The sequence below is a fragment of the Nannospalax galili genome, unplaced genomic scaffold (assembly GCF_000622305.1).
Source record: "Nannospalax galili isolate Female #2095 unplaced genomic scaffold, S.galili_v1.0 scaffold413, whole genome shotgun sequence".
NCBI lineage: Eukaryota > Metazoa > Chordata > Mammalia > Rodentia > Spalacidae > Nannospalax > Nannospalax galili.
In genome coordinates, this window is record NW_008333889.1 from 2,160,255 (window position 1) to 2,186,811 (window position 26,557).

The following is a 26,557-nucleotide window of genomic DNA, read 5'->3' on the forward strand; positions in this document are numbered from 1 at the left end:
AAGGAATTTGGAAGTTCTCCCTCCATTTCTATTTTTTTGAATAAATTAGGGAGTATTGGATGCAGATCTTCTTTAAATGTCTGGCTTTTCTTTAAATGTCTGGGCTTTTTTTAGTTTAGAGGTTTTGTATTACTGTTTCAATTTCTTTTGTGTTATGGGTCTGTTTAAGCTGTTAATCTCTTCTTGGTTTAGTTTTGGTGGTTCCCATGCCTGTAGATATACATCCATTTCTTTTAGGTTTCCAAATTTAGTAACGTATAGGTTTTTAAAATATTCCCTTATAATGGTTTGGATCTTTTGGGTGTCTGTTGTGATATTTCCCCTTTTATCTCTGATTTTGTTGATTTGGAGGTGCTCTTTCTTTCTTTTGGTTAACTGGGCTAGTCGTCTGCCAATTTTGTTTATCTTTTCAAATAACCAGCTTCTGGAATTGTTGATTCTTTGTATTGTTTTCTTTGTTTCAATTTCATTAAATTCTGTCCTGATTTTTGTTATTTCTTCTTGTCTGGTGGGTTTGGTTTCATTTGCTGTTGCTTTTCAAGTTTGTTGAGTTGCAATGTTAAGTCATTTATTTGTGTTCTTTCCAATTTTTTGATGGAGACACTTAGAGCTATAAACTTCCCTCTAAGGACAGCTTCAGCATGTCCCAGAGGTTTTGTCGTGTTTTATTGTCCTTTTTGTTTAGTTCCAGGAATACTTTTATTTCAATTTCTCTTTTGACCCATTCATCATTCAGGAGTGTGTCGTGGTCTGATAGAACACATGGAATTATATCAATCTTTTTGTATTTCTATAGGTTTGTTTTGTGTCTCAGTATATGGTCGATTTTGGAGACGGTTCCATGGGGTGCTGAGTAGAAAGTATGTCCTTTGGTGCTTGGGTGGAATACTCAGTAGATGTGTGTTAAGTCCATTTGATATATGGTATTGTTTAACTCAGGTGTCTCTGTGTTAACTCTCTGTCCTGTTGACCTATCTAATGGAGACAGTGGGGTATTGAAGTAGCCTATTATTAATGAGTTGTGATTAATCTGGGTCTCAAAGTCCTGTAGCACTATTTTTGTGAAGTTGGTGCACCAGAGTTTGGTGAATATATGTTCACGATTGTAATATCTTCTTGATTGATTGTTCCTTTGATCAAAATGAAATAGCCCTCTTTGTCTTTTCTGGTTAGTTTCAGTTTAAAGTCTATTTTGTCCGATATTAGGATTGCTATGCCTGCTTTTGTCTTAGTGCCATTTGCTTGGTATATTTTGTTCCATCCTTTCATTTTGAGATAGTGTCTGTCCTTGAAAGTGAGATGAGTTTCTTGCAGACAACAAAAAGATGGGTTTTGTTTCTTAATCCATTCACGTAGTCTGTGTCTTTTGACTGGGGAGTTCAGTCCATTAATATTTAAAGTTATTAATGAAAGATGGGTATTGAATCCTGTCATTTTTATTTCTGCTTACATTCTTGTTATAGCTGTACCTTTCCATAGATATACCTTTATTGGAATTCGTTCTGCAATCCCTTGGGTATCGTCATCCCTTTCTTCACCTCTTTGCATTGCTTCCAGAACTCTCTGAAGGGCTGGTTTTGTGGACATGAATTCCTTCAGCCTATTTATGTCATGAAATTTTTTCTTTCCCCTTCGACTGTAATAGACATTTTTGCTGGGTATGGTAATCTGGTTTGACATCTGTGGTCATTTAACACTGGGAATACTTTGGTTCGGGCTCTTCTGGCTTTCATAGTTTGCACTGAAAAGTCAGCTGTGATCCTAATGGGTTTTCCTTTATATGTGACTTGTTGTTTCTCTTTTGCAGCTTTCAGAATTGTGTCTTTGTTTTGTATGTGTAGTGTTTTTACTATGATATGCCATGGAGAGTTTCTTTTCTGGTTCTGTTTGGTGTTCTATATGCTTCTTATATTTGTATGGGCTTGTCTTTCTTTAATTTTTGGAAATTTTCTTCCATGATTCTGTTGAAGATCAGGTCCATGCCATTATCTTGGGATTCTTCTCCTTCCTGTATGCCTATGATTCGTAAATTTGGTCTTTTTATGGTGTCACACAATTCCTGCATATTCCATTCTTGTGATTTCTTAAATTTTTCATAATCTTTGCTTGAGTGGTCTAGTTCATCCACTTTGTCTTCCAGTCTTGATTTTCTGTTTTCCATTTTGCTCATCCTATTGGTAAGGCTTTCTCCTGTCTTTTCTAATTGGCTTATTGAGTGTTTCACTTCCTTCTTCCTTTCAGCCTGAGTACTCTTCAATATTTTTAACTCTTTTCTTAATTCATTCAGAAGTTTATCCCTATCTTCCTTCAGTTCTTTGACTTCTTTCTTTGTATGTTCTTTACATTCACTGAATTCTTTTATCATGTTTGTAATTGTTCTTTTCAGTTCCATGTCCTGCATTATCTCTAGGGAGTTCTCATTGTACTCCTCTAGAGGACTATTGGTATTTGGTGGGGATATGTTATTTTGGTTTTTCAGTCTGCTTCTTTTTGTGAACTTTATGTGTCTTTGTGGTTTACTTTTTGGGCATGAAAAGCTGGTTCATCTAAGCTTCTGGGTCTCTCTTTTGATTTTATATTGGAGTGCCAGATTGCTTTTGTCTTCAGGAGTTCCCACAGAGGCCCAATTCAGGTGAGGTTCAGATGTTTTCAGGCTTTCTCCTAAGGTCTGGATCCCTCCAGGAACGATTTTGGCCTCAGGAATTCGGGGGTTGGACTGGCCTGGGAGCCTGGCTCAGGAATGATGCTAGTCTAGGGCAGATGGTGGCCGTACCACCAAGAGATGCAAAGGCAGATGGGGTGGGAAGAGGCCCCAAGGCCTCCTGGGGACTACCCTGAAGAGCTGGGTTGGTCCCAGAGAGAGGCCTGTGGGTAGGAGAGCATACAGACTAATTTTAAGGGCTTCTGAGAAGTCCACAAACTCCAGTTTGGAGGAGAGTACTTGCCCTTCCCCCTCCCTCAGGTCTCTCCCTCACTTTGCAAATACATTGTTATACATGGGCATCTACAGCACAGGTACACAGAACACAGGCAATCAGGGTGAAATAAAGATATGAGCATCCAAAATACTACAAAGAATCCCCTTTTCCATCTTTCAGGTACCCTGAAGGAATTCACTTATCTCCCCTGATTTCACACAGAAATCCTTGCATATTAGCTCACCTCCATACTTTGCTATATCATTAACACCAGTTAATTTCGAATATCAAAGGGAATAATAATTTTCTTTTACTAAACAATGAGAAAATTTATTTATTAGCATTAGGCTTCACAGGCTTATCTTTCAGTTATCACTATCTTACATCATGTATGTATACAAACCTATGTATAGAACTCTTAAGACATACATATCTGCTACAGTTTCATTACAACTGCTGTCTCTGAAATATTCATTAGTTTAATTGCCATGGTAAGGATGTAAAGGTAGAAACTGAGTTCCGCTATGTTCAGGAGGCAGAACATTAGGGAGGTAATAGTCATCAGGGTGGGGTTCTCATGCTTAAATACTGGTAGCTTATAAGAAGGGGAGAGAGAGACCAGAAAACACACAAACAGACATATACACAGACACACACAGACACACAGACACACAGACAGACAGACAGACAGACAGACAGACACACACACACACACACACACACAGAGTCTCAGGCTACATGCTGCCTTGTGTATCCCAGGACTGCTACCAAGATTATTTCATGGGTGGCCCCTTGATCTTGGACTAGAACTCTAAGCCAAAAATGTACTCTTTTTTTTTATATATATATATAATTTACCCAGTTAGTGGTATTAAGTTATCAGCAATGGAAAACACTCTAAGATCTTGTCAGTTAATTATACTTGTATGTGTCTGTCCATGAGATAGGTCAGAAGAGATAATATGTGCAAATTAATAAGGTGCTTGTAAATCATCATACTATCTTTTGTCACAGAATCAACTCTCCAGTCATGTTCTCCCATACCATAGTTTTTAATGTTAGTATCAGCCAGGTACCATTAATTTAAATGATGATGATAGACACTCAGTGATAAACATTTTTTGAGTATCCTCCAGGCATTCTGTAAGTTTCACAGATACAGGCCTGTCTTCCTGAAGTAGAGGGTCATATGCCATAATTACAACATTGGACTGAAAATACGTAATGATGATTAATGAATAATTTTCTTCCTGACAAATCTTCTGTGGAATGAAGTTGGAAATTAATGAAAGAGCAAAATGGTTTTAAGAAGATAAAATTACCATCAACAACATCAATTGTTTTGAATTGATTCACTTTAAAATTGTGTGCAGTTGTAAACCGATTGGTAAAAAATTGGTTTGCATATATTTGAAATAACACCAATATGAGCTGATTGGATAAGTATTTTTTGTAAAATAGTTCTTAAGTAAGATTTTTCTCCTTGAAAGTCAACTTCATTTGGCTATCTCTTTAACTATGCCGGTTATCTATAATTTCTATTATTAGAAACCCGACTTAAAATGAAAATGCTGCTCTATTTAAAAAATCAATCCAAGAAAGAGTAGGTTAAGTAATACATCAACTCTTTTTACAAACTCTTGGGAGCAGACTTTTATTCACATTCTTCCTACAGATGACATAAATCTCTCAGGTCTACTGAAGAGCCAGATGCTCAGTGGAAAAGTTTTACAAGGTCTGCTCCACAGCCTGCCGTTTTGGACATAAAAATGAAGATCAGAGAAGAACACTTCTTAAGGTCGAAAACCATAGTGTAGCTTTATAACTACTTCCAAATACATCACTCATTTTTACCTTGGGAATATAGTAGCTCTCTCACTTGACATAATAAAAGGCACTGCATAAATACTGGTGACAAATGAGGCTAACTTCATCCCTGCATCTGTGTCGTATTTCCAAACGCAACAGGGAATAAGAGATATATGCATCTTTTCAGAAGGGATCTTGTAAATAACAACTTGCCCCTCTTTGCTCAGCTCTACCCTCTCGTCTGTGCACATTTGCTGACTGCATTGATGTACAAGAGAACTGTAGGTAGGAGACATGGAAGAAAGGTCCGTCAGGGTGGGAAACCAGTGATTTAGGAGCACTGAGTTGGCAGGCGCTTGCCTTAACTTTGCTTTCCATTGATCACTCTTACAGATAGTGACTTGAGAAATGTCCACATCTCTCATATTTCACTCTTCTAATCAAAGTGTCCAGGAACCCAGAAGTGATAGTAGTTGAATTACATTTACTGGAAAGCAAATTATCATCCATGTGTCATTTACCCATATAATTTATATTGTTCAAAGTAGAGTGGTGGTTTAGAGTAGTTAGGGATAAAGTAGACACAAGCAATCTTTTCAGATAATCAAAAATTTTTAAATGAACTTTGGGTCAATTCCGTGATGATAAATGCATCTTCACATAAACTTATATTTGACACCAAATACTTGAAATAAATTTATATCTGATATAAAATATGATGCTTGATCAATGACTTCATGTAGGTTATGTTTCAACTGGACAGAAAAAAGCTTTTGACAAGTTTCCTGCCTAGAATCACAAATCATTTCAACAATATATTTTCATCAAAACCTTCAGCTACAATCAAAGGAGTAAAGAATCTTCCAATCTCATAAAAAGTTACAGATATTAGAGATTCTTCTCTGCTGGGTAACTTCCGATTTTGTGATTTATAGCAAATAAAGAGATAACATGGCTTTTTACTCTAAGAACCAAATTTAAATTTAGGGCATTACTTAAAGTTAATCGTATGATTTGTGAATGAAGACAGCCATGTAACTTTTAACTAAAAGTTGCAGTTAGAATGGCTATGAAAGGGTTTTACTCTTGAGTTCATAGAAGCTTTGATTGGGGGGGGGGCAAAGATAAAATACTTTTAAATACATTATTGCTTAAAGTCAAGTGTATTATATTCAAGAAAATAATATTGTCTTAGCAGTAGCAAATATGATTATTTAAACCCAGATGAAAGGCTACAGTAATCAAAAGTGTTTGTCAATAATCTGTTTCCCATAGTTCTATCTTCTCCTTTTGAATGTGAACATCCATGGAAATATCTGACGCTTAAAATTTAAATGTTGTCATTCTAAAGTTATATTCTTTATTCAGTTTAAAAGTTTCATTATTTCTTAAGTTTGCATGTGTTGGTATTTTTCATCTCTTTCTGAAGCTTTAACAGATAAAGCATCTGAGCATACCTAATTGGAAATAAATGAGCTCATAGTTATATCTGTTATTGCTTTCAGACCTCCGTTAGCTGCCAGAATGTTCTATAAACAGCCAGTGATAACCACTTTAGTGGGCTTGCCTCACTGAACAGTGCATAAATCATTGGATTTAACTAAGTAATTGAGTCTCTAGATTCAGGACTCAGTGGATACACACACACACAGACAGACATACACAGACACACACACACACACACACACTCATGTTTTGTGGGATTTAAGGACAAAGTTTAACAGCATGCTGTTATAACATGTTTAGTCATAAGTGAGTTTGGTTTTGTTGTCCATATTAGCAGTAAAGTTTTGGGAATCTGAAGATACCAGAAGGAAATAGTATTTTGGGGAACTAACAGATAATTTATCAGATGAGTACTATCTATTTGTGGGGAAACTGAAGTACTTTGGTTGAAGGGTAAACAAATAGCACCCTTGTTTTCTGAACACTGTATCATTGAGCACAACCTTGACCTAGAGTAAGGGAGCAATTGCCTCCTTGCCTGTTAACCCAGGAAGCCAGGCTGCCTCACCCAGGAGCAGAAAACAGTATCTTTGGAGTAATCAGGTAAGATCTCAAAAGGTAAATCCCAAGGACCAAGTGAAAAGGGCAAGAACTGCTGCTTTCCTGGCCTGAAACCACAACTCACATCTGTCCCCAGGACATGACAAAAACATAGATGAGAAAAAACAAATAGTGAAGGAAGCATGAAAATGTAAAGTAACTCACTCTCTGGACTTACCCTCAGGAAATGCGAAAATAAAAGCTGCTATTGAAAGCTCATCACTTCTGGTCTTTTCCACAGGAAGAGTGGAATGATACTTCAGTAAGCAAACCAGGAGAAAAACTCCTTTAAAAATTACTCGGAATAACTAAGAGCTTCGATTTCTTTTCAGGATAGTGAGCTAGCACAGACAAAATGAGAGTGATGCCAGGGTCTGCTAACAAAAGAACGAGAATCAGAAGCCTGTGAGAGAGGTGCTGGGAAAGCAGTATTGAACTGGCACGGCCTGTGGTGAGTGGACAGGAGCCTGCAGTGGCCGAGGCGCTGTTGGAGGTTACGTGAGAGGATAATTTGAGGGGAAAACTCAGATTTTCCCTCTACCTCTTCCCTGGGTTCTCTTTCCCTTGTTCCTGCCTTGTTAAGCATGTAGCAGGCAGGCCCAGGGTTCAAGTGCCCTGCTCAAGGATAATGACCTGCTCGGGTGAGGAGCTGAGATGTGTGGCATTCTCAGTCCCATGAGGCCATCTCTACCCTATTCTCTCTCAAACCCCAAGCTTCACCTTCATGGATGACAATGGTGGTAACTGTAATGTGCTTCCTTCAAAAGCTTCTCTGAATCTAAAAATTTTAGGGATGAAATTCAGACTGGAGAAATATCTGGCACACTAGCAGCAAAGAGACATTGCTAAAGTGAATCTGTGGGATCTGGTGCTCCACACAGAAAAACTGACCTTCCCGAATACCGTGCTGACTGGGGTAATTCATGTCCACAGGAGAACTTAAGCCAAAGGGACAGAGCAGAGAGTGTGTGAAAAAGCAACTGTTTCCAAAGCAAAGTGGCAACCTTAATAACAAATAACATGCAATCTATCTGGAAATTAAGAGGGCAATGATGAACACATTCCAGAAAACAGTACCAAAATAATTAATAGAATGAAAAATAGAAAACAAAAATTAACAGTAATGAGAAATGCAGTAAGAAATTAATAGATGTAAGTAAAACGTAACGGCCATCAGCATCTGTCATACGTACAGTGTCACATAAGTAGCTGGACAGGAAGCAATGGATGAATTAGCAAGAAAGACTCAGCACTGGCGTTTCATGGTTTGGAAGATAAGAGTAAAGAACTGTCTCAGAAACAAATGCTTCCAAAAACCTGATAAAGAGACAGAAAATATATGAGGAAACCCACTAATGATAACAAAGAGTACACACCTTTGATCCCAGCACTGGGGAAGCAGAAGCAGGCAGATCTCTGTGAGTCTGAGGCCAGCCTAGGGGGGGGATACACATATACACACACACACACACACACACACACACACACACACACGCACGCGCGCACGCGCACGCGCACGCACACGCACACGCACGCACACGCACACGCACACGTACGCGCACGCACACGCACACACGCACACACGCACACGCACACACGCACACGCACACGCACATGCACACACACGCACACACGCACACACACACACGCACGCGCACACATGCACACACACGCGCACGCACACACACACGCACACGCACACACGCACGCACACACACACACGCACACGCACACGCACACACACACACGCACACACACCCAGGTTCAATTCCCAGCACCCACACGCACACGCACACACACGCAAACACACACACGCACACACGCACGCACACACGCACACGCACACACACACACGCACACACGCACACGCACACACACACTCATACGCACACACGCACACGCACACACGCACACGCACACACACACACGCACACGCACACGCACACACACACACGCACACACACACTGATAGTAATAATAATGATAAATAAATAAAAATGTTTTTTAAAATTGTGGGTCAGTGAGGTGGTTCAGCAAGCCTGATAACCCAAATTCAGTCCCTGAAATCCATGGAAAATGGTAGAAGGAGAGAACCAACTTCCAACTCCCGAACAACTCCTGGGAGTTATCCTCCCTCTGAGTTATCCTGTCTTCTGCACATGTACCATGGTGTATGTATGTTCCCTAACCCTCCTCCACATCACACACACACACACACACACACACACACACACACACAGATAGAAGCAGAAGGATCAACTCTGGACAATAGGAAAAGGAAGTAGAAAAATTACTGAGAAAAAAATATCTCAAGAATGAATTAAAACAAGGGCCAGCAAGATGGTACAGCAGGAAAGGTGCCTTCCACCAAGCCAGACAACCTGAATTCAATCCCCAGGACATACATGGTGGAGGGAGAACATGGACTTCCATGACCTCCACACACATGCCATGGCACATGTACACACACACACACACACACACACACACACACACTGCAAATTATTGAAAGAATAATGGAAAATACAGAAGTGGGGAAGCAGGGCTGCAATCCTGGAAGAACAAATGTTGGAGGCAAACCTGTGGTACAGAGCAAGACCTTGTCACAAAAAATATCAACAAAGCGGGGCTGGAGAGATGGCTCAGCGGTTAAGAACACTGTTCTTGCAGAAGACCCAGGTTCAATTCCCAGCACCCACATGGAAGCTAACAACTGTCCATAACTCCAGTTCCAAGGGATTTGATGGCCTCTTCTGTCCTCTACAGGCATTGCACGACATTGGTGCACTTACATATATGCAGGCAATATACACATACGCATAAAATAAAAATAATAAACAAAATATTTAAAAATTTAAAAAAATCAATCAATCAATCACTCAAGAAGATAACATTAAGAGAAAGTAAAGGTGACTGTGTGTTAAACAGTGGTAACCATTGTACCTTACATATATTAAGAATAACTTTCAAACTTCAAATATTTAAGCTTTACAGTAAGAAACAGGAAATGATGCTTTAAAGAAACAGTGGTTAAGAACACTGGTTATTCTTACAGAAGACCCAGGTTTGAATCCCAGCACCCACATGACAGCTAACAACTGTCCATAACTCCAGTCCCAGGGGACCCAACAGCCTCTTCTGACCTCCATGGGCATTGCACGACATGGGTGTGCTTACCTATATGCAGGCAACACACCCATACACATAAAAAAGTTTTTTTTTAATGTTGTCATGCTGGGTGTGGTGGTGTGTTCCTGTAATCCCAGCACTTGTGAGGCAGAGGCAGGTGTATCTCTGGCCAGCCTGGTCTATGTACTGAGTTCCAGGCCAGCCAAGGTTACATAGTGAGACCCTGTCTCAAAAAAATATAAGTATAAATATAAAAACTAAAGCCGTGTTTAATGAAAAATAAAAAAAATTAAAAAAAAGAAACAGAAGAAAAGCATGGGCAACAAGGTGACATCAAGGGCAGGCTAAGCCTCACAGGCTGCTCCTGTGTTCTTCTAGGGCTGCTACACTCACCTCTGACCTCTGCATTTTAGTTCCTGGTGCCTGGGGCTTTGATTACAGACAACCACATCACCCACTTCCCTGGTCCCCTCCTTACACATGATGGGTCCATAACAGAATAAGCGGACTTCCACAATAGCAGCCCTGGCCTGAATGAAGCCTCGCTAGCACTGCCAGGGCAGAACAAATAGGTCGGACAGAGTGAAGAGTTCAGAAGCCGCTCCATGTACACACAGGAACTTTGATAAGAAAAGTGACAAGTTTTCAGCCATGGCGTTCAGAGATTTGATTAACCATATGTTAAAAGCCATTGGTTGATCAAAGGAGGACTCTTTCGAATTACTTATATATTGAGTAAATTAAATAATTAAATATGTGATATTGGTGGTAGAAGACAATGGGGAAGTAAATCAAGAGATAAGAATTTCTGAAACTGACTGCCAGAGGGGTGGGAACCATAGAGGAAAGCTGATTTAACTAACAGATTAAATTTTTTCATTAACGAAAAGACATTGAGGATTAAGTTGACTGAATTACATTAGTTTGTATGTGTGTGGGGGGTTATGTGACTGTAAAGTGAAAAGACAACTTGAGAGAGTCATTTCTCTTCTAACATGTGTTCTCCAGTGATTGAGCTCAGGTCATCAGTCTTGGTGGCAAGCGCCTTGATGCACTGACCCATCTTGTCAGCCCAAGTTGAGCTATTTTCAAGACTGTGACATAACCTTTTATCTAAGAGACTGACATAATTAGGACTACTAGAGAGGCCAAATATTGGTGAAGTTTAGGGAATATAGAAATTCTCCAAATGGGGGGCTGGAGCGATGGTTCAGCCATTAATAGCACTGGTTGCTTTTGCTGAGGGCCCAGGTTTAATTCCCAGCACCCACATGGCAGCTAATAACTGTCCAGGAGAATCCAATGCCCTCTTCTGACCTCTGCAGGCATTGTACAACATGGGTGCATTTACAAGCAGTCAATACACTCATAAACATAAAATAAAAACAATAAATAAAATATTTCAAAAAAGAGAAATTCTCCAAATGGGATAAAGACTGATGTAGGCCGACTGGAAAGCAAGTTGACAATGTTTCTATCACAAAAATCCACGTTCTGTGATCCAGCAGTTCTGATGCTGGCCACATGCTCTCCAAAGAAATCCTAACAGCTTACACAAAGTCCTGTACAGTGACTTTTACATATGTGGCATTGTTAGCTTTAGCTAGCACTGGGAGCAGTTTAGGTGTCTGGTATTAGAACAGAGAAACAAACCAAAGAACGCTGTAAATGAGTGAAAAGGTGACACAGATGTGCAAAAAGCATCATAGTGGTTCCTTCCTAAAATATTCACTTCTGCATCTAAAAAAATGTTAGCAAAATCTCTAATTCAATAAATTTAATGGAAACACAAAAGAAAACATGTATCTTGCAGCACTTTAAACAAAGACAGCTTTTTTGAGGAGAAAAATTGAGTAAGGGATGCAGATGAAACAGACTAACTTGACAAAGCAGAGAGAAGAGTCTTATATTGATCCTGCGAGTAGCACAATTGCAGAGATTTGAGTCTGTGCTTAAATATTTGTTGAATTTGTGACTACTGTAACATAATTTGAGAACTATGAGTCTCATCTGTCTATACCAGATTTCCAACTATTAGGTCAAACCATACTAACTTGCAATGCTTTGCAGATCAAAATGGTTAAACATTAGCACTTTCATTTAATTTAGACTAATAGAAAGGGGGAAACGGGCATAATCATGGTACACGAAGAAATATGAATAGCTACTGCAAAGACTTGTAGGTGATAATATGAAATAGATCAGATTCAATCCTACTCTTTCAAGCTAGGCATAGTGGCACATGCCTTTAATCCCAGCACTCAGGAGGCAGAGGCAGGTAGATCTCTGTGAGATCGAGGCTAGTCTGGTCTCCATAGCAAATTCCAATTCAGCTGGGACTATAGAGAGACCCTGTCTCAAAACAGAAAAAAACAAAACAAAAAAATTCTACTCTTTCAAAATTTATTGAACACCATTGACGTCTAGACATAATTGATTTTGGATGACTAGTCTAAGATAAAAGAAGCAAGTTTAAGGATGTCAGTCATCAATTATATTTCCTTAAATGTAAGTTACTTTACTAGGCTACATGATATCTACATCTATCATTAGGTCAGCGTGTTTTTATTTACAATGTTTATGTGAACTGGTAAAATATCTTCACCACTGGAATATGCTCCAGATTTCAAAACGTATTTTATATAAAGTAAATTCTGAAAAAGAGATTATTCAGTCACCTTTGAATTTCAAAACCATGAGAGACATTGTGCATTCATTTGTTGTCCACATTTCCTCCCGTCTAGACTCTGAACAATGATTTTCTGTAAAATCTAAATTTCATTAAATTCTCTTCAATGTGTTGTCAGCAAATTTTATTTTCAACTGAGTTAATAAGGGCTGCCTTTTAGAACTAAATTTTTTTGAGTTATTATTAATGTCTTTCCAGAAAACTTCATCATCCTTAAGGCCACTGCTTATGCGATCAAGCACACATGAGGATGTTGGTTTTCAGCCAGCAGATACTGACTGTCCATATTTGTATAAACAAACAGGCATTGCATATCCTAAGAATGAAGTGAAAAGCTTAAAAGCAAAATGATGTTTTCATTCATTGCATTGACAGTATTTTTCTTAAATAACTGGAAAGTCAGGAAAAACAACTCTGTAATAGGTCAAAGTATGAGCTAAAATACTGAGTTGATAGGGTGGGGGAGACATAGCCCTCATGAGCTTCAGTGAATTAAGCTGGTTCCAGTTCAGTTTTGAACTTGCACCTATTAAATGAAAATCTCTGCTTGTAGCAATAAAAAGATGCAATCTTTGTTCACAGGGATGTGATAACCATAAAGGTCAGAGAATGGCAGCCCAGCCTGTTGTGCTTATCTTCAGCAGACTCTGTAAAATAACAGCTTCAATGGGAGCTTTACCTTGACGGGGAAGCGTTTCTTCTTTGGTGGGCGCCACACCGTGCCAGTTGAATGAATGAATGCACGCAAAGGCGTTAAGGAAGTCACCAAAACATACGCTTTGAGAATCACAGACAGTTCTTCGGCTCTGAAGATTGCCTCATATGGGGCAGGGACTGTTGTCTGGTTCCTAAAACAATAAAATATCATAGCCAGTACCGCATTTAGAATTGAGCATACAATGTGTGAACAAGCAAAGGCCTGGCAACGCCATTCTTTCTCTCCTTGGTGCCCAGCCTTATGGGTAGGTTTCCTTTCATTATTTCAACTGCGGATTATCCTCACCATCAGGGGGTGCACAGGCATGGAAAGAAGAGAGCAAATTTGAAGAATTCTCTACTCTGGAAAATTTAATCAAATGATTTCCCCCCCTAAGGAAAATAATACTTTCAATAAGGTTTAAAGATTTCTAAAAATTCAATTAGTCATACTCCCTGTGACCTCAGATTCATGGCACTGTCACAACAGAAGTGAATAAATAGGTTTGGGAGCCGTGAAGCTCTTTCTGAAATTTCCTCTCCTACCCCTGCTTACCTTTTCCTCTTTTGCAAAGATGTTGAATTCTTTAATAGCAGACAAGCTATCAGGAATATGCTAAAATACTTTCCTAACTAGTTCAAGGCTACCTAACAAATACTTTTCATTCTTGATAATTAAAGGTCAATTAAAGGACTGAACTATGAGGAAAACAAAAGAACAATATTAGTTTCTTGTTTTGTTTATGAAACAAGAGTACTTTGATCATAAGTTGTACAAAATATATAATATAGAATTATTTTCTTTTTGTACCATGTTTCTATATGAAAATATCAAAATTTAATGAAAAGTGTGCTGTTTTAACTTTTACAATTGTCATAAGCACAAGCTACATATGCATTCTCAACAAATACTATTCACTGCTGAAATACTACTTAATAATTATATGATTAGATGTGATAGACTCGTTTGTCTTGGATGATGTAATTAAAGCATCTCATACTTTTCCTATAATCTATTTAAAATCCTTTTCCGGGCTACATGTAGAATCGAAGAAACTAGAAAAGGACCATTGGTGGGGAGGGAAAAGAAAGATTTTAAGGGAGAGGGGCTAGTAAAACACAGGTGATATGAGGGGTAAATGGGGAACTATGGGGAGGGATGTGTAAGTGGGAGAGGGATGGAAGGGTAGAGCAGGGAGCGGACTAACACTAAGGATACCTGAAAAAGCCATATGGAAACCTACAATTTTATAAACATTGTGTGTATGTGTGTGTGTATGTGTGTGTGTATCATCTATCTATCTATCTATCTATCTATCTATCTATCTATCTATCTATCATCTATCTATCTATCATCATCTATCTCCATTCATATAGAAAAGTCTAATTGGAGTTATCCTCCACAGGCAATAATACTCCTCCCCAAAAGCAATAGGTTGCTCAATAAAAATCCCAGTGCCAGGGTTGGGCATGGTAGTGCATGCCTTTAATCCATTCAGAAGTAGATTCTGTGAGATTGCGGGCATCCTGGTCTACATAGCAAGTTTCAGGCCAACCAAGGCTATAGGGAGACCCTGTCTTAAAAAAATATTTCAGTGCCAGGTGTGGGATATCACCCTAAAGTTGTTGATCAGAGGTATCCTGGACACTCCCCAAATAATACAGGTTTTTGCCATTGTTCTTGGTTGCCCACCTGAACTTGACGGTAAAACTTTACTACTAAAGACATCACATACTTTGGTCACAGGACATGGAGAAATTGAGTTGGTATTGAAGAAGCTTTCTCTTTGATGGATAGCTTTCATAGTATTGGAAGGTGCTATATAGACTCCTGGGGGAATGAAAGTTATCAACAGTCTTACCCAGCTGAGACCCCTATGAACTACAGTAATCACCAGCATGGCAAGATAGGCCCTTAAGTACAATAGCAGCATGAATGTTATATAGATAACAACCAATTTCTGACTGGGTGTAAGATCCATTCCACAGGGAGAAATGCATGCCTGGTGCTGTCGATCTGGCCAATAGCCATGACTAGGGAGTTCACAGGCCACAGGTGTGAACTTGCTACTGTTATTCTACTAAATGGACATAATTCCAAACTGCCTTCTAAATTTCTATCTCTGTACCTATAGATTAGTGCAGCTATAAGACCTCATCAGAGAAATTTCTTAGTGCAGTGGATGGTGGTTAATGCAAAACCTCACAACTAGTCCGAGTGCAAAGAAGAAATGTCAGTGGGTGCTCAGTCACAAATGGAATGTCCGGGCTGGAGGAATAGAACAGCCATTAAAGGCTAGGGCTGACAAATGGAGCATCTATATCATCCCCACAAGGCTCAGGGGTTGTGGAGGAAGAGAGCGTAGGAAGATTATAAGACCCAGAGGTCAGAGACCAGAGTAAAACAGAGTCTTCTGGACATAATGGAACCACTGCACTCAAGAACTCACAATAGCTATGGTCGCCTGCACAAGAACTGCACAAGATCAAGTCAGTTAACATTCTAGCTTAGAGGGGTGAGGGGCAAACTAGGCCACACCCCTAACTGAGGAGCTATGGATAGTTAATGGCTTCTGGAAGAGAGACAATTTTCTTTAAGGGTATAGCTCCTGGTAGGTCAAGCATGCTCCAGAGATTGGCTTTACACCCATGAGTATATGGGTGGCACAAATTGGACATGGTGGGGGTGGGGAGAATGCATGAGGGGTGGAGGGGTGGGGAGGTGAGGGATGAATTTGAGAGGAGTTAGGGGGAGTAGCAGGAGATGAATATAATCAGAATGCATTGTACAGAATTGTTAAAGAATCAATAAAAATATTATATTAAAAATCATTTTCCTGGGGTACCTTGGATAACTTGATACCTTTTATTAGATCCTGAGAATCATAAAAAAATTAACAGCTAGGAAAAATGCATTCATCTGTTCCCATAGACATAAGCAATATCATCTGAGTATAAAATGGAAGTTAAATTTTTATAGTTTTACATCATCAAGGTTTTAAATTTAATTTATATTAATGTAACTTACTAGATAAGAGTACAATTTATCTACATGTTTATTCTATAGCAAGAGAAGTTTGAATTGGCCTAGGAGTAAGTCAATGGTGTCATATTTTTTTTGTTTCTTAAGAAATGATAACTGAACATCCTCCCTGTTCCACCCAACCCCCATGCCCAGTCTCCCAGATCTGCTCTCTCATTTTTCTTGTCTCCTGTAATGCATGCTGGATAGAATAACTCCACATGATTAGCTTACTTACTGTTCACGTTGCCAGTCCCATGGTTTCCACACATGTGACTTTACTGCTTTTAAAGGGTGACTCGGTGGTGATTGTAGTCCCTGGTCCAGGCACACAGAAGGACTCACTGGAAGTCCCATTTCTGAAAAGATTCACAAGCACAAGACAGTCATTCCGTTGGAATTGCTTCCAAATTAGATCACGATGTGTCAAAATTACAGGGTCCTTCCCTGAATTCTGAATCCAAGAGAGGACTTTACATTGGAGGGTGTTCTTTGTCATAGAACGGGGAAACAACTATAAAAACTGGTGCTCACTTTGCCCCTCAGAAGGAAAACTAGGTTCCATGTTTCTAACCATCCAACCTCAAGCTGACCTATATCCATGCTGCAAAGGGATGCACTCTCACTACAGAAGGTAGGAGCGGACTTGCTTGTGATATGAATAGCACTCAGAAAACTTGAGTTGATTTTCTGACAACATACTGCTTCACATGCTCAAGTTGGTTATGCATCATAACCTTGGAAAGCTCACAGCAGTTCTTAACTAGTTCAGAAAATTGGCAATATACAAAAATAAAGAACAGTGATTTACTTCAGAAGTTATATCAAAGAGTTTAAAAAATAAAAGTATTAGATATACTTGGTTAGAAATTCCAAAAGTTACAGCAAACTATCAAATAAAAGCAAAAATCATCTTTCTACTTAAGAATATTGCCCATCAAAAACAAATGCTTACACATCACACACACACACACACACACACACACACACACACACACATTCTCTTTATTCTGTTTAGGAAGAATGTCGTCTAGCAGATAGCACATAATCCTGAGTCCTGGGTGCTAATTCCAACACTAACAGTAATTAGCAGTGTGATCTGGGCAAATCACCTCATAGGTGCTGAACTTCAAGGTCCTTAGCTATAAATAATAGTTAACACTACACCAAGTATTACTTTGAGTGTTTCACAGTAAGATAATAACTCTTTTAGTTCTCAACATCCCATGAGGTTTGTGTTACCTGAATTTCATATCTGAGGAAACAGGGACAGATAAGGTAACACATAAAACCATATAGTGGCAAAAAATTCGAACCCAGGCAGCCTGACTGCAGTAGCCACACTTAGAACCATAGAATTGCATGTTCTGTGCCCTCAATTCCTATACTAGCCTATAAAATAACTTATATTTGGTACCCAAGACTCATTTTCTGTTTTGATATACAGCTAAAGAAATGAAATAATTATGAATAAGTAATTAACTTAAATTTTCATTTAATTTTAATAATTATTTTATTGATTTTTGTGAATTTAACACAATATATTTTTATCATATTTAGATACACTACCTTATCTCTCCATAGCACCCTCCACTGAATTTCATGTGTGTGTGTATGTGTGTGTGTGTGTGTGTGTGTGTGTGTGTGTCTATAGAGTCAAATTACACATCAGCTTTTGAAATTCGGAAAAACACAAAGGCATTTACTTTCTTCCAGCACATAAATGGATATAACTGCTATAAATACCAGTGTGCCTGTACTAATGTTATCAATGCAGGTATTTGTGTTTTTTTATTTCTATAAGACAGAAACCCTAACATTCCATGTCTAGCTTAGTTCTCAGTTTTATGTAGGTTACCCCATACATATTTCTCAGTGGCTTATAGTATTCTTGTAAATGAATACATAATTAATTAGGGCATTTCTTTCTGTTGTGCTTTTGTTTTTGAAGTGTTTTTCCTTTGCTATTTTATTATTATTTTTATTTTATGAGTATGCGTTTATTGCCTGCATGTAGTGCACCTGTGTCGTGCAATGCCCGTGGAGGACAGAAGAGGCTGTCAGATCCCCTGGAACTGGAGTTAAGGAGAGTTGTTAGCTGCCATGTGGGTGCTGGGATTTGAACCTGGGTCTTCTGCAAGAACAGTCAGTGTTCTTAACCACTGAGCCATCTCTCCAGCCCTGTTTGCTATTTTAAAAACACTATGACGCGCAATCCCATACAACTCTTTTGGTATACACGCACAAGTTTATCCAGATTTTTGTAGGTATGTGAGATTACTAGGTCAATGGGTAAATGCACTGAAGATTTGATAGACATTATCAAATTACCTTCTTAAAAGGTGGTTCCAGTTTCCATTCTCTCCAAGAGCATATGAGAGATGTTGTTTATTTACTCCAGGGCACAGTGCTTTATTTTCAAGTCAAATAATTTGTCTAGCTTTCAAAGTGGAATGGAGTTTTAAATTGTTTTCCCCTTGTGCTCATTTCATCAATAGTAGCATAGTCTAATTTAAAACATTTCACTCTCTCAAGTAAAAGTCACAGAAGTCAAGTTGTTCAATGTTTCTCATATCTCATTATTTAGCACAGTGTGATCTTGCCCAAAAAACAAAAAACAACAACAAAAAAACCTGCTAACCTATTAGTAAGGCTTCCCTACTAATGAAATTCTATATATCATAACAAAAACATTCAAATTGCTTTGTTTTTGAAGTTGACAAATGAAGAGCCATATAGGACAATTTCTTTCCTTGGAAAAGTTACTAAGGGGAGAAATGGGGAAAATGGGGTATTTAAATGGAAGTGGGAGAGGGAGGGTTATACAAGGAACTATGAGGATGAAGGGGAAGAAGGAGCTCAAGAGAGGTGGGACTATAGGAGACAGGTATTATTAAGGGAGAAATGGGGAAAGTGGGGATACTTTAAATGGGGAGGGGGTAGAGGGAGAGTTAAACAGGGAGAGAGAGAGAGAGAGAGAGAGAGAGAGAGAGAGAGAGAGAGAGAGAAAGAGAGAGAGAGAGAGGATAGATAAATAATGCCTATCTAGTGCAATAAAATAATACCTGGCTAATGTGAAAAACAAGAGGGAATCATATTGGTCCAAAAACCTGCTGAAAATTTTACACATACAATAGCGCTACAGGAATACATGTATATAGCTAAAGGCTACATAATGAGAAACAGTGCCAAATAGAAGAAACCTTCCTTTGAGTTGTTGGCCAGGATAGTCCAAGAGACCCAAAAATTACACAGGATATTGCCACAGCTCTTGACTGACTCCCAAAACTTGATAAAAGATAGTACATACTTTGGACACAGGATTTGTAGCAATGGAGCTGGAACTGACCTAGATGTCACATCTCCTGAAGGCTAGCTCTCATAGCTTTGGAGAACACTATGCAAGCTGCTAGGGGAGAGCATCAGTGGATCGTCCAACCCCAGATTTAACAACCACATTAATGACTGGCACAGAAAACGACATTGGTGCAGTAGTGGCACTTTTATCTGGGGGGTAATCAACAGCTACCTATTTGAACATAAAGCTCACTCAGTGGGAGGAAACTCATGTGTGGTACTGTAAACATAGCCAAATACACGAGAGGTCATACAGCTTAGAGAAAACCCCAATGCTGTCACATCCCTAGACAAATGTAATTTCTTACTATGTACAAAATATGGATTCTTATATTTACAGACAAATATCCCAATCACCAATCATCGAAGAGGCTTCTTTTGCAACAGATGAAGATTATTGCAGCGTTCCACAACTGGTCATATACAGAGATTGTCTGTGAATTGCCCAAGCCTAAGTGGCACATCTACAATGCAACCTCTGTACCTAAGGCTCATGGAACACAGAACAAGGGATAAAGAGAACATTAATGAATCTCTCAATTCTCATCAATGAAGCTCCCTCATGCAACAGAGGGACAGGGACACAAAAGGTCACAAAGGGCCAAAGCATAGAGATTAAGAGCCTGCAAAAGGAGGGTCTTGGACAAGAATCCTATATAAAACTTCACCCAGGGCTCAGGGACCATTGTAGAAGAGGGGGTGGAAATATTGAGCCAGGGAGAAGGTGCATGACCATAGGGAAACAGTCCTACAGGCTCCTGGGATTCTTCTTATATAAACACAGCAAAGGTGTCAGCATGCCCAAAACCCATGCAAACTCAAGCAGACAAAAACCCAGCATAGAACTTTGTAAATGAGCAGCAGGCCCAAAGTTTAATCAAAGCATTATTGGCAGTTGATTATTGCTGGATAAGAAAGAATTGATTTTCTTAAAGGGAGGGACCCTAGATAGGCTGACTAGACTTCAATGGATGAACTTGCACTGTGGTACGTCTGGGGACATTAACTTGACAAGTAGGCCTTAACACAAATGACAGAATGTATGAATTCCAGTGTGGGTGTGGGCTGTGGGAGGATGCCAATGGGGAACAGAATCAAATACTTGTTGGGAGGTATCTTCTTAGATCTTCTGTTTGACATATCTATGCAAGGCTTTAACGGGTCAGTCCAATCTACTTCTCTCCCATTCCACCCCCTTCTTCCCAACCCCTTAACATATTGAAAAAGCCTAGGATTCTCCTAATAATAATGCTTAAAATTACTTGTTTTGTGAGGGAATTTGGGAAATGAGGCTCTGTCACACAGATAGTCTTCAAATTCTAATACATTAACATGCAAATGTTGAAATATTTAGGAAGCAGTTAAACATAAAGGGCCTCGCATGCAGCCACCAGGTTTTCCTGCCCCGCAGCATAGAGACAGTGTATAATAGATTCAGATGTGAAATACTATCTGGTGAGCAGTGCTGTACTTTTATTTATTGCCTACTCTTAACTTATTTTGGAGAGCACTGAAGCTTGTAACTAGTCGCCTGGAGTAAAAATGGACCATTTGTTAGGCTGCACTAAGAGTGCATTTCTCATGCTTTCTAATATCTGGTTGGCTATGTCCTAGTGCCCGCTAAGTGGGGTACAGTTACACGAAGAGGAAGACTGAACCAGAGCTAAGAGACTTGACTTTGCATTTCTGTTCTCGCCAATTAACATTTCCTGGGTTTGTGACATTGTCAAGGAGCATTGTAGATTCCAGAATGTGATTCCCATGAATCTTCTGAACTTTCTATAATACTAAACACAATGCTGACGCACAACGTGTGCTTGTGTTAGCAATTGGCTACTTTGAAGAAGTTTAGTCAACTTGTGGTTATAAACCAAAATGTTATCCTATTTAGTTAAAAATCTTTCTTTTTGTTGCTTATTCCTCCTGTTCTATGTAGTGTGTAATTTTATACACCACAGGTAAAGCAAAACATTGGAAAACACTTGTGCTCGAAGGATTAGCTGCCAATTTTCTAGTATATTTGATTTAATGTTTTGCCCCATAGCTAATAATTAATATGAAAGTAGCAGCAAAAATATAATTATGTTTCACAAATATGTGACTGCTGTATTGCATTTTCTATTAAGAAAATGAACATAACATTTTGTATTTTAAGTTTTCCAGTGAAATAAATGGCCTTGATTCGTAATTAATAATATCTTGAGAGTAGAAGTATAAATACGTATAGTTATAAGAATATTAATTGCTCTTATGTGAGGGCATTTATAAATCTTGATGCTTAACCTGCAAGTATAAAAGGTATGAAAATGACCTCAAAACTTACAAACATCACTGATATAGCTTAATAAGTGCACAAGTTGAAGTCATAGCCAGGAATAACCTATCACAGTCACTGAACAAGAACTACAGGTGGAGGAACACGGGTGTTTCCAAGTCAGGATGCAGCCAAGAGAAACACAGGGAATAAATTCCCACAGTGCTCTCCTCTTGAGCCTGAGTTCTTGCTATGGCCTGAGAATGAGTAAATCCTGCTGACATGGACTGTGCAAGGTGGTTTTCTGGAGAAGGGCCTACAGATGCAGAAGATTCAATAGACACACTGGGTTTTGCAAAAAAGTATTGCCCTAGTCTGTCAGTCATATGTGCTCAAGAAACAAACAAGAGGGTGAGTGTGTGCACATTCATCTGTGTGCACATACAAAAAAAGGGTGACAGAGAAGTAGTGTTATCTTTTATCTCAAAGAAGAGTATTTGCATAGGGCAGCAGGTGATAGCTTAGGGAGAACCATAAGAAATCTTACGTACACATGCTAGAATATTGATTAAATAGTAGCAGCTTCAGAATTGTCAGTCCAATGTTTCTTTGACTCCATCATGGGGATTACTAGAGAGAACTGAGAATGCACAAGCAGGTGAGATCAGGTATGTGGGCTCAGGGAACATCATGGAAAGGGGAACAGAGGATTGTAACAGCGAGAGGTCAGAGAGGAAGGCTGCACCCTGAAGGCAGAGCAGTTGTGGATGCCTGCAGAAGACCTCACAAGATCAAGCCAATCATCACTCTGACATGAATGGGGGAGGGACTCTCAAGCTCTACCTCTAACTAAGGAGCAACTGACAGTTGATGACTGCTAGGGGAGGGAAAGACAGTTTTCTTTAAGGGTGTGGCTGCTGTTAGGTCTGCCATGCTCCAGTGGGATATATATACATATGTATGTATGTATATATATATATATATGTATGTATATATATACATATACATATATATATATGGACATGAAGTATGAAGGGATGGGGTAGATTCAGAAGAAGTGAGGGGGCACCGAATATGACCAAAATTCATTGTATGCATGTAGCAATCATCAAAGAATTAATAACAATATATTAAAATTCAAAATAACAACAACTAGAATTTTTTTTTAAAAAGAGTACAACATCATATTACCTGCAAAAGAATGTACCTAAAGCTAGAATGCTGTGCGTAAGAACCTGGTAAACCTGAAGTCACTCATGAATGCTTGGCACCTGCCTTGAAAGTAATAGAGACACAGTCCAAGTTCTGTCACCTTCTAGCAGAAACAATGTATTCTTACCTCTCAAACTGTTCCGTCCTTTCAATGATGATGAAAGAGTCCAGCAGCAAAGGACAGTGGGTGCTGAACAAATGCTTGTTGAATGGATAGCTAGGTGATATCTAAGGTCATTTAAAAGTCTCCTTTTCTGTGGTTCTAGATACAAAGTATCATGCTTATTCTATACTATATATGATTTAGTAGGTGAATTAAGTGGCAAGAGTCCAGGAGTCAGAATTGAAATGCAATCTCTCTGTGAATTTAGCATATTGTAATAATTATGAGCACTTCATAGGGCCAACCAGCTGCCCTTTTATTTATGTGATGCCCAAAACATCATGGGAAAGAGACCAAAGCTACTACACTTTGAGAAAGTATTTGACAACTATCAACCATCCTTTCACCTCTTCAGCAGAATACAAAATGGTAAGATAAAGGAACACATCCCAAGGTGAAGCCAAATTCATAAACTTGACAAATCATTGGCAGTTAGAGAGGAGTGTTACATGCATGGAAGGCCGTCTCAGCTCACTGGAGTATGAACTCTACACGGGCAGGGATGCCGCTGGTTTGTTGTTGTTGCTGTGTAGTTTTTAAAAATTTCCTCTCTATTGGCTATCTGCTGCAAAACACAGACTGGCACTTAATATTGGATCAAATAAATATATGTTTTTAATAAGTGTGGAGGCTTGAATGAATTGTCTTCCATAGACTCACATATTTGCATACTTGGCTAGTTGGTGGCACTACTTTGGGAAGGTCATGGAATCCCTAGGAGGTGCAGCCTTGCTAAAGGAAGCATGTCACTGGGGGCTGACTCTGGGAGTTCATAGCCCTGTCCCATTGACAGTTCCTTTCTCTGCTTCCTGTGCCTGCTTGAAGATGTGGGTGCTGGGCTTTCTGCTCTGGCCAGCCTGCCTCCCTGCCATGATGGACTCTTATTCCTCTGGAACAACATACTCATCCTTCTATAAGTTGCCTTGGTCATGGTGTTTTATCACAGCAAGAGAGGTAACATACAATAAATGAACTAAAATTTCTTCTTACACAAATAACCAGAGAGATGTGTATTGATGATAGTAGATAAAAATAATACAGAAATTAAAAGATTAGCTAAATGTTATTCTCTTTTATTTTTTTCTGTGCTCAGATGTTCCCTATTACTGCCCACTATCAGTTTTAAAGCTAATTGGTTAAATCTTCCTTCATGTGATTCCTTTTATAAAAGACTTATTTATCTATGTATGTATTTATTTATTTGTGTGCATGCATGTGCATGTGCATGTGGTGTGTGTGTGTGTGTGTGTGTGTGTGTATGCAGGTGTCTGTGGAACAGGGCTCTGGATGCTCTAGTGCTGCAGTTACAGGCTGTTTTGAATCATCCACTGTAGATACTGGAGACTGAACTTCAGTCCTCTGCAAGAGCAGCAAGTGCTCTTAACCTCTGAGTATCTCCCAGACCTTGTATAATTCTTAAGCATCTAATATTTGACATTGGTCTCATAAGAATAAAACAGAAAATTACAAGACGGGCATGGTGGCACCGGCCTTTAATCGCAGTCCTCAGGAGGCAGAGACAGTAGGATCCCTGAGATCGAGGCTAGCCCGAGCCACATAGTAAGTTCAAGGTTAGCTGGGACGACCTCCCTTTACTTCCATGGGCTGCACAGCCCCTGGGCAGCCCAGTGCCAGCACCTTTCCTGGTCCCCAGGAGCCCTCTGGACCAGGTCCCGCCCTCATATCCTTTTGCTTCCTGGGCTGCACTGCCTCCAGTGTTCTGGTACCAGCACCTTCCCTGGGTAAGTCCAGTGTGCCCAGCGTGCCTTGACTCCCCTAGCCTCTTTCACCCTCCCAGATCCCTCCCCCCAGTCTATACTCCTAGGCTGGGTACAGGCCTATTTCTCATCTTGGCACCCCAGACACCAGGGCTAACCTCTCGCCCAGAGCCGTCACAGCTTCCTGATTCTTTGCATCCAGACCAATCCATTTCCTCCCTACTGCCCCCAGGAAACCTCTAGGCCTGGTCTCTCCCTCACCTCCCTTTACTTCCCTGAGTGGAACAGCCACCAGCTTCCTGAGACCAGCATCTATCCTGGGCCCTTCTCCCAGGCCAGCCCAGCCCCCAAATTCTTGAGGACAACATCTTTCCTGGAGGGACCCATACCTTGGGAGAAAGCCTGATACCATCTGAGCCTCATCTCACTTGGGCCTCTGTGGGAACTCCTGAAGACAAAAGCAATTAGGCCACTCCAATATGAAATCAAAAGAGAGAACCTGAAGCCTAGACCAAACAGATCTTCAAGCCCAAAAAGTAAACCAAAAAGGGACATAAAGTTTACAAAAAGAAGCAGATCAAAACTCAACTAAAGAAGGCTTGAGTCTCACACAAGAATCAGAAACTATGAAGGAAATTCACATGTCAAAGGCACAAAGAAAAAATAATACGTGAAAAACCGAAATAATACATCCCCACCAAGTACCAATAGTCTCCCTAGAGATAACACAGGACATGGAACTCAAAAGAACAATTATAAACATGATAAAAGAATTCAGTGAATTTAAAGAACACACAAAGAAAGAAATAAAAGACTGGAGGAAGATAGGGATAAACTTCTGAATGAATTCAGAAAAGAGCTAAAAATATTGAAGAATATTCAGGCTGAAATGAAGAAGGAAGTGAAACACTCAGTAAGCCAATTAGAAAAGACAGGAGAAAGCCTCACCAATAGGATGAATGAAATGGAAAACAGAATATCAAGACTGGAAGATAAAGTGGGCAAATTAGACCACTCAAGCAAAGATTATGAAAAATTTTAAAAACCACAAGAATGGAATATGCAAGAAGTGTGTGACACCATAAAAAACCAAACTTATGCATCATAGGCATACAAGAAGGAGAAGAATCTCAAGATAATGGTATGCAACAGATCTTCAACAGGACTGTAGAAGAAAATTTAAAAAAGACATGCCCATACAAATACAAGAAGCATACAGAAGACCAAATAGTCAGGAACAGAAAAGAAACTCTCCACAGCACATCATAGTAAAAACACTAAACGTTCAGAACAAAGGGACAATACTGAAAGCTGCAAAAGAAAAACAACAAATCACATATAAAGGAAAACCCATCAGGATTACAGCTGACTTTTCAGTGCAAACTGAAAGCCAGAAGAGCCTGGACCAAAGTATTCCCAGCACTGAATGACCACAGATGTCAACCCAGATTACTTTACCCAGCCAAAATATCTATCATAGTTGAAGGGGAAAGAAAAATCTTCCATGATGTAAATGGGCTGAATGGGTCAAAGGAGAAATTAAG

The 26,557-nt window shown here is 39.4% G+C and overlaps 1 protein-coding gene across 3 annotated transcripts in view; it reads right to left on the bottom strand.

Moving 5' to 3' along the window:
• Positions 1–26,557, bottom strand: part of Cped1 (cadherin like and PC-esterase domain containing 1) — a 344,939-nt gene that overhangs the window by 204,892 nt on the left and 113,490 nt on the right. For all 3 annotated transcript variants that reach the window (XM_017797109.2, XM_017797108.2, XM_029561504.1), the window contains exons 5-6: positions 16,548–16,668; positions 13,271–13,439 (exon numbers count right to left, since the gene is read on the bottom strand). In XM_017797109.2, the coding sequence (XP_017652598.1) occupies positions 13,271–13,439; positions 16,548–16,668 (290 nt within the window). The remainder of the gene's footprint in view (positions 1–13,270; positions 13,440–16,547; positions 16,669–26,557) is intronic.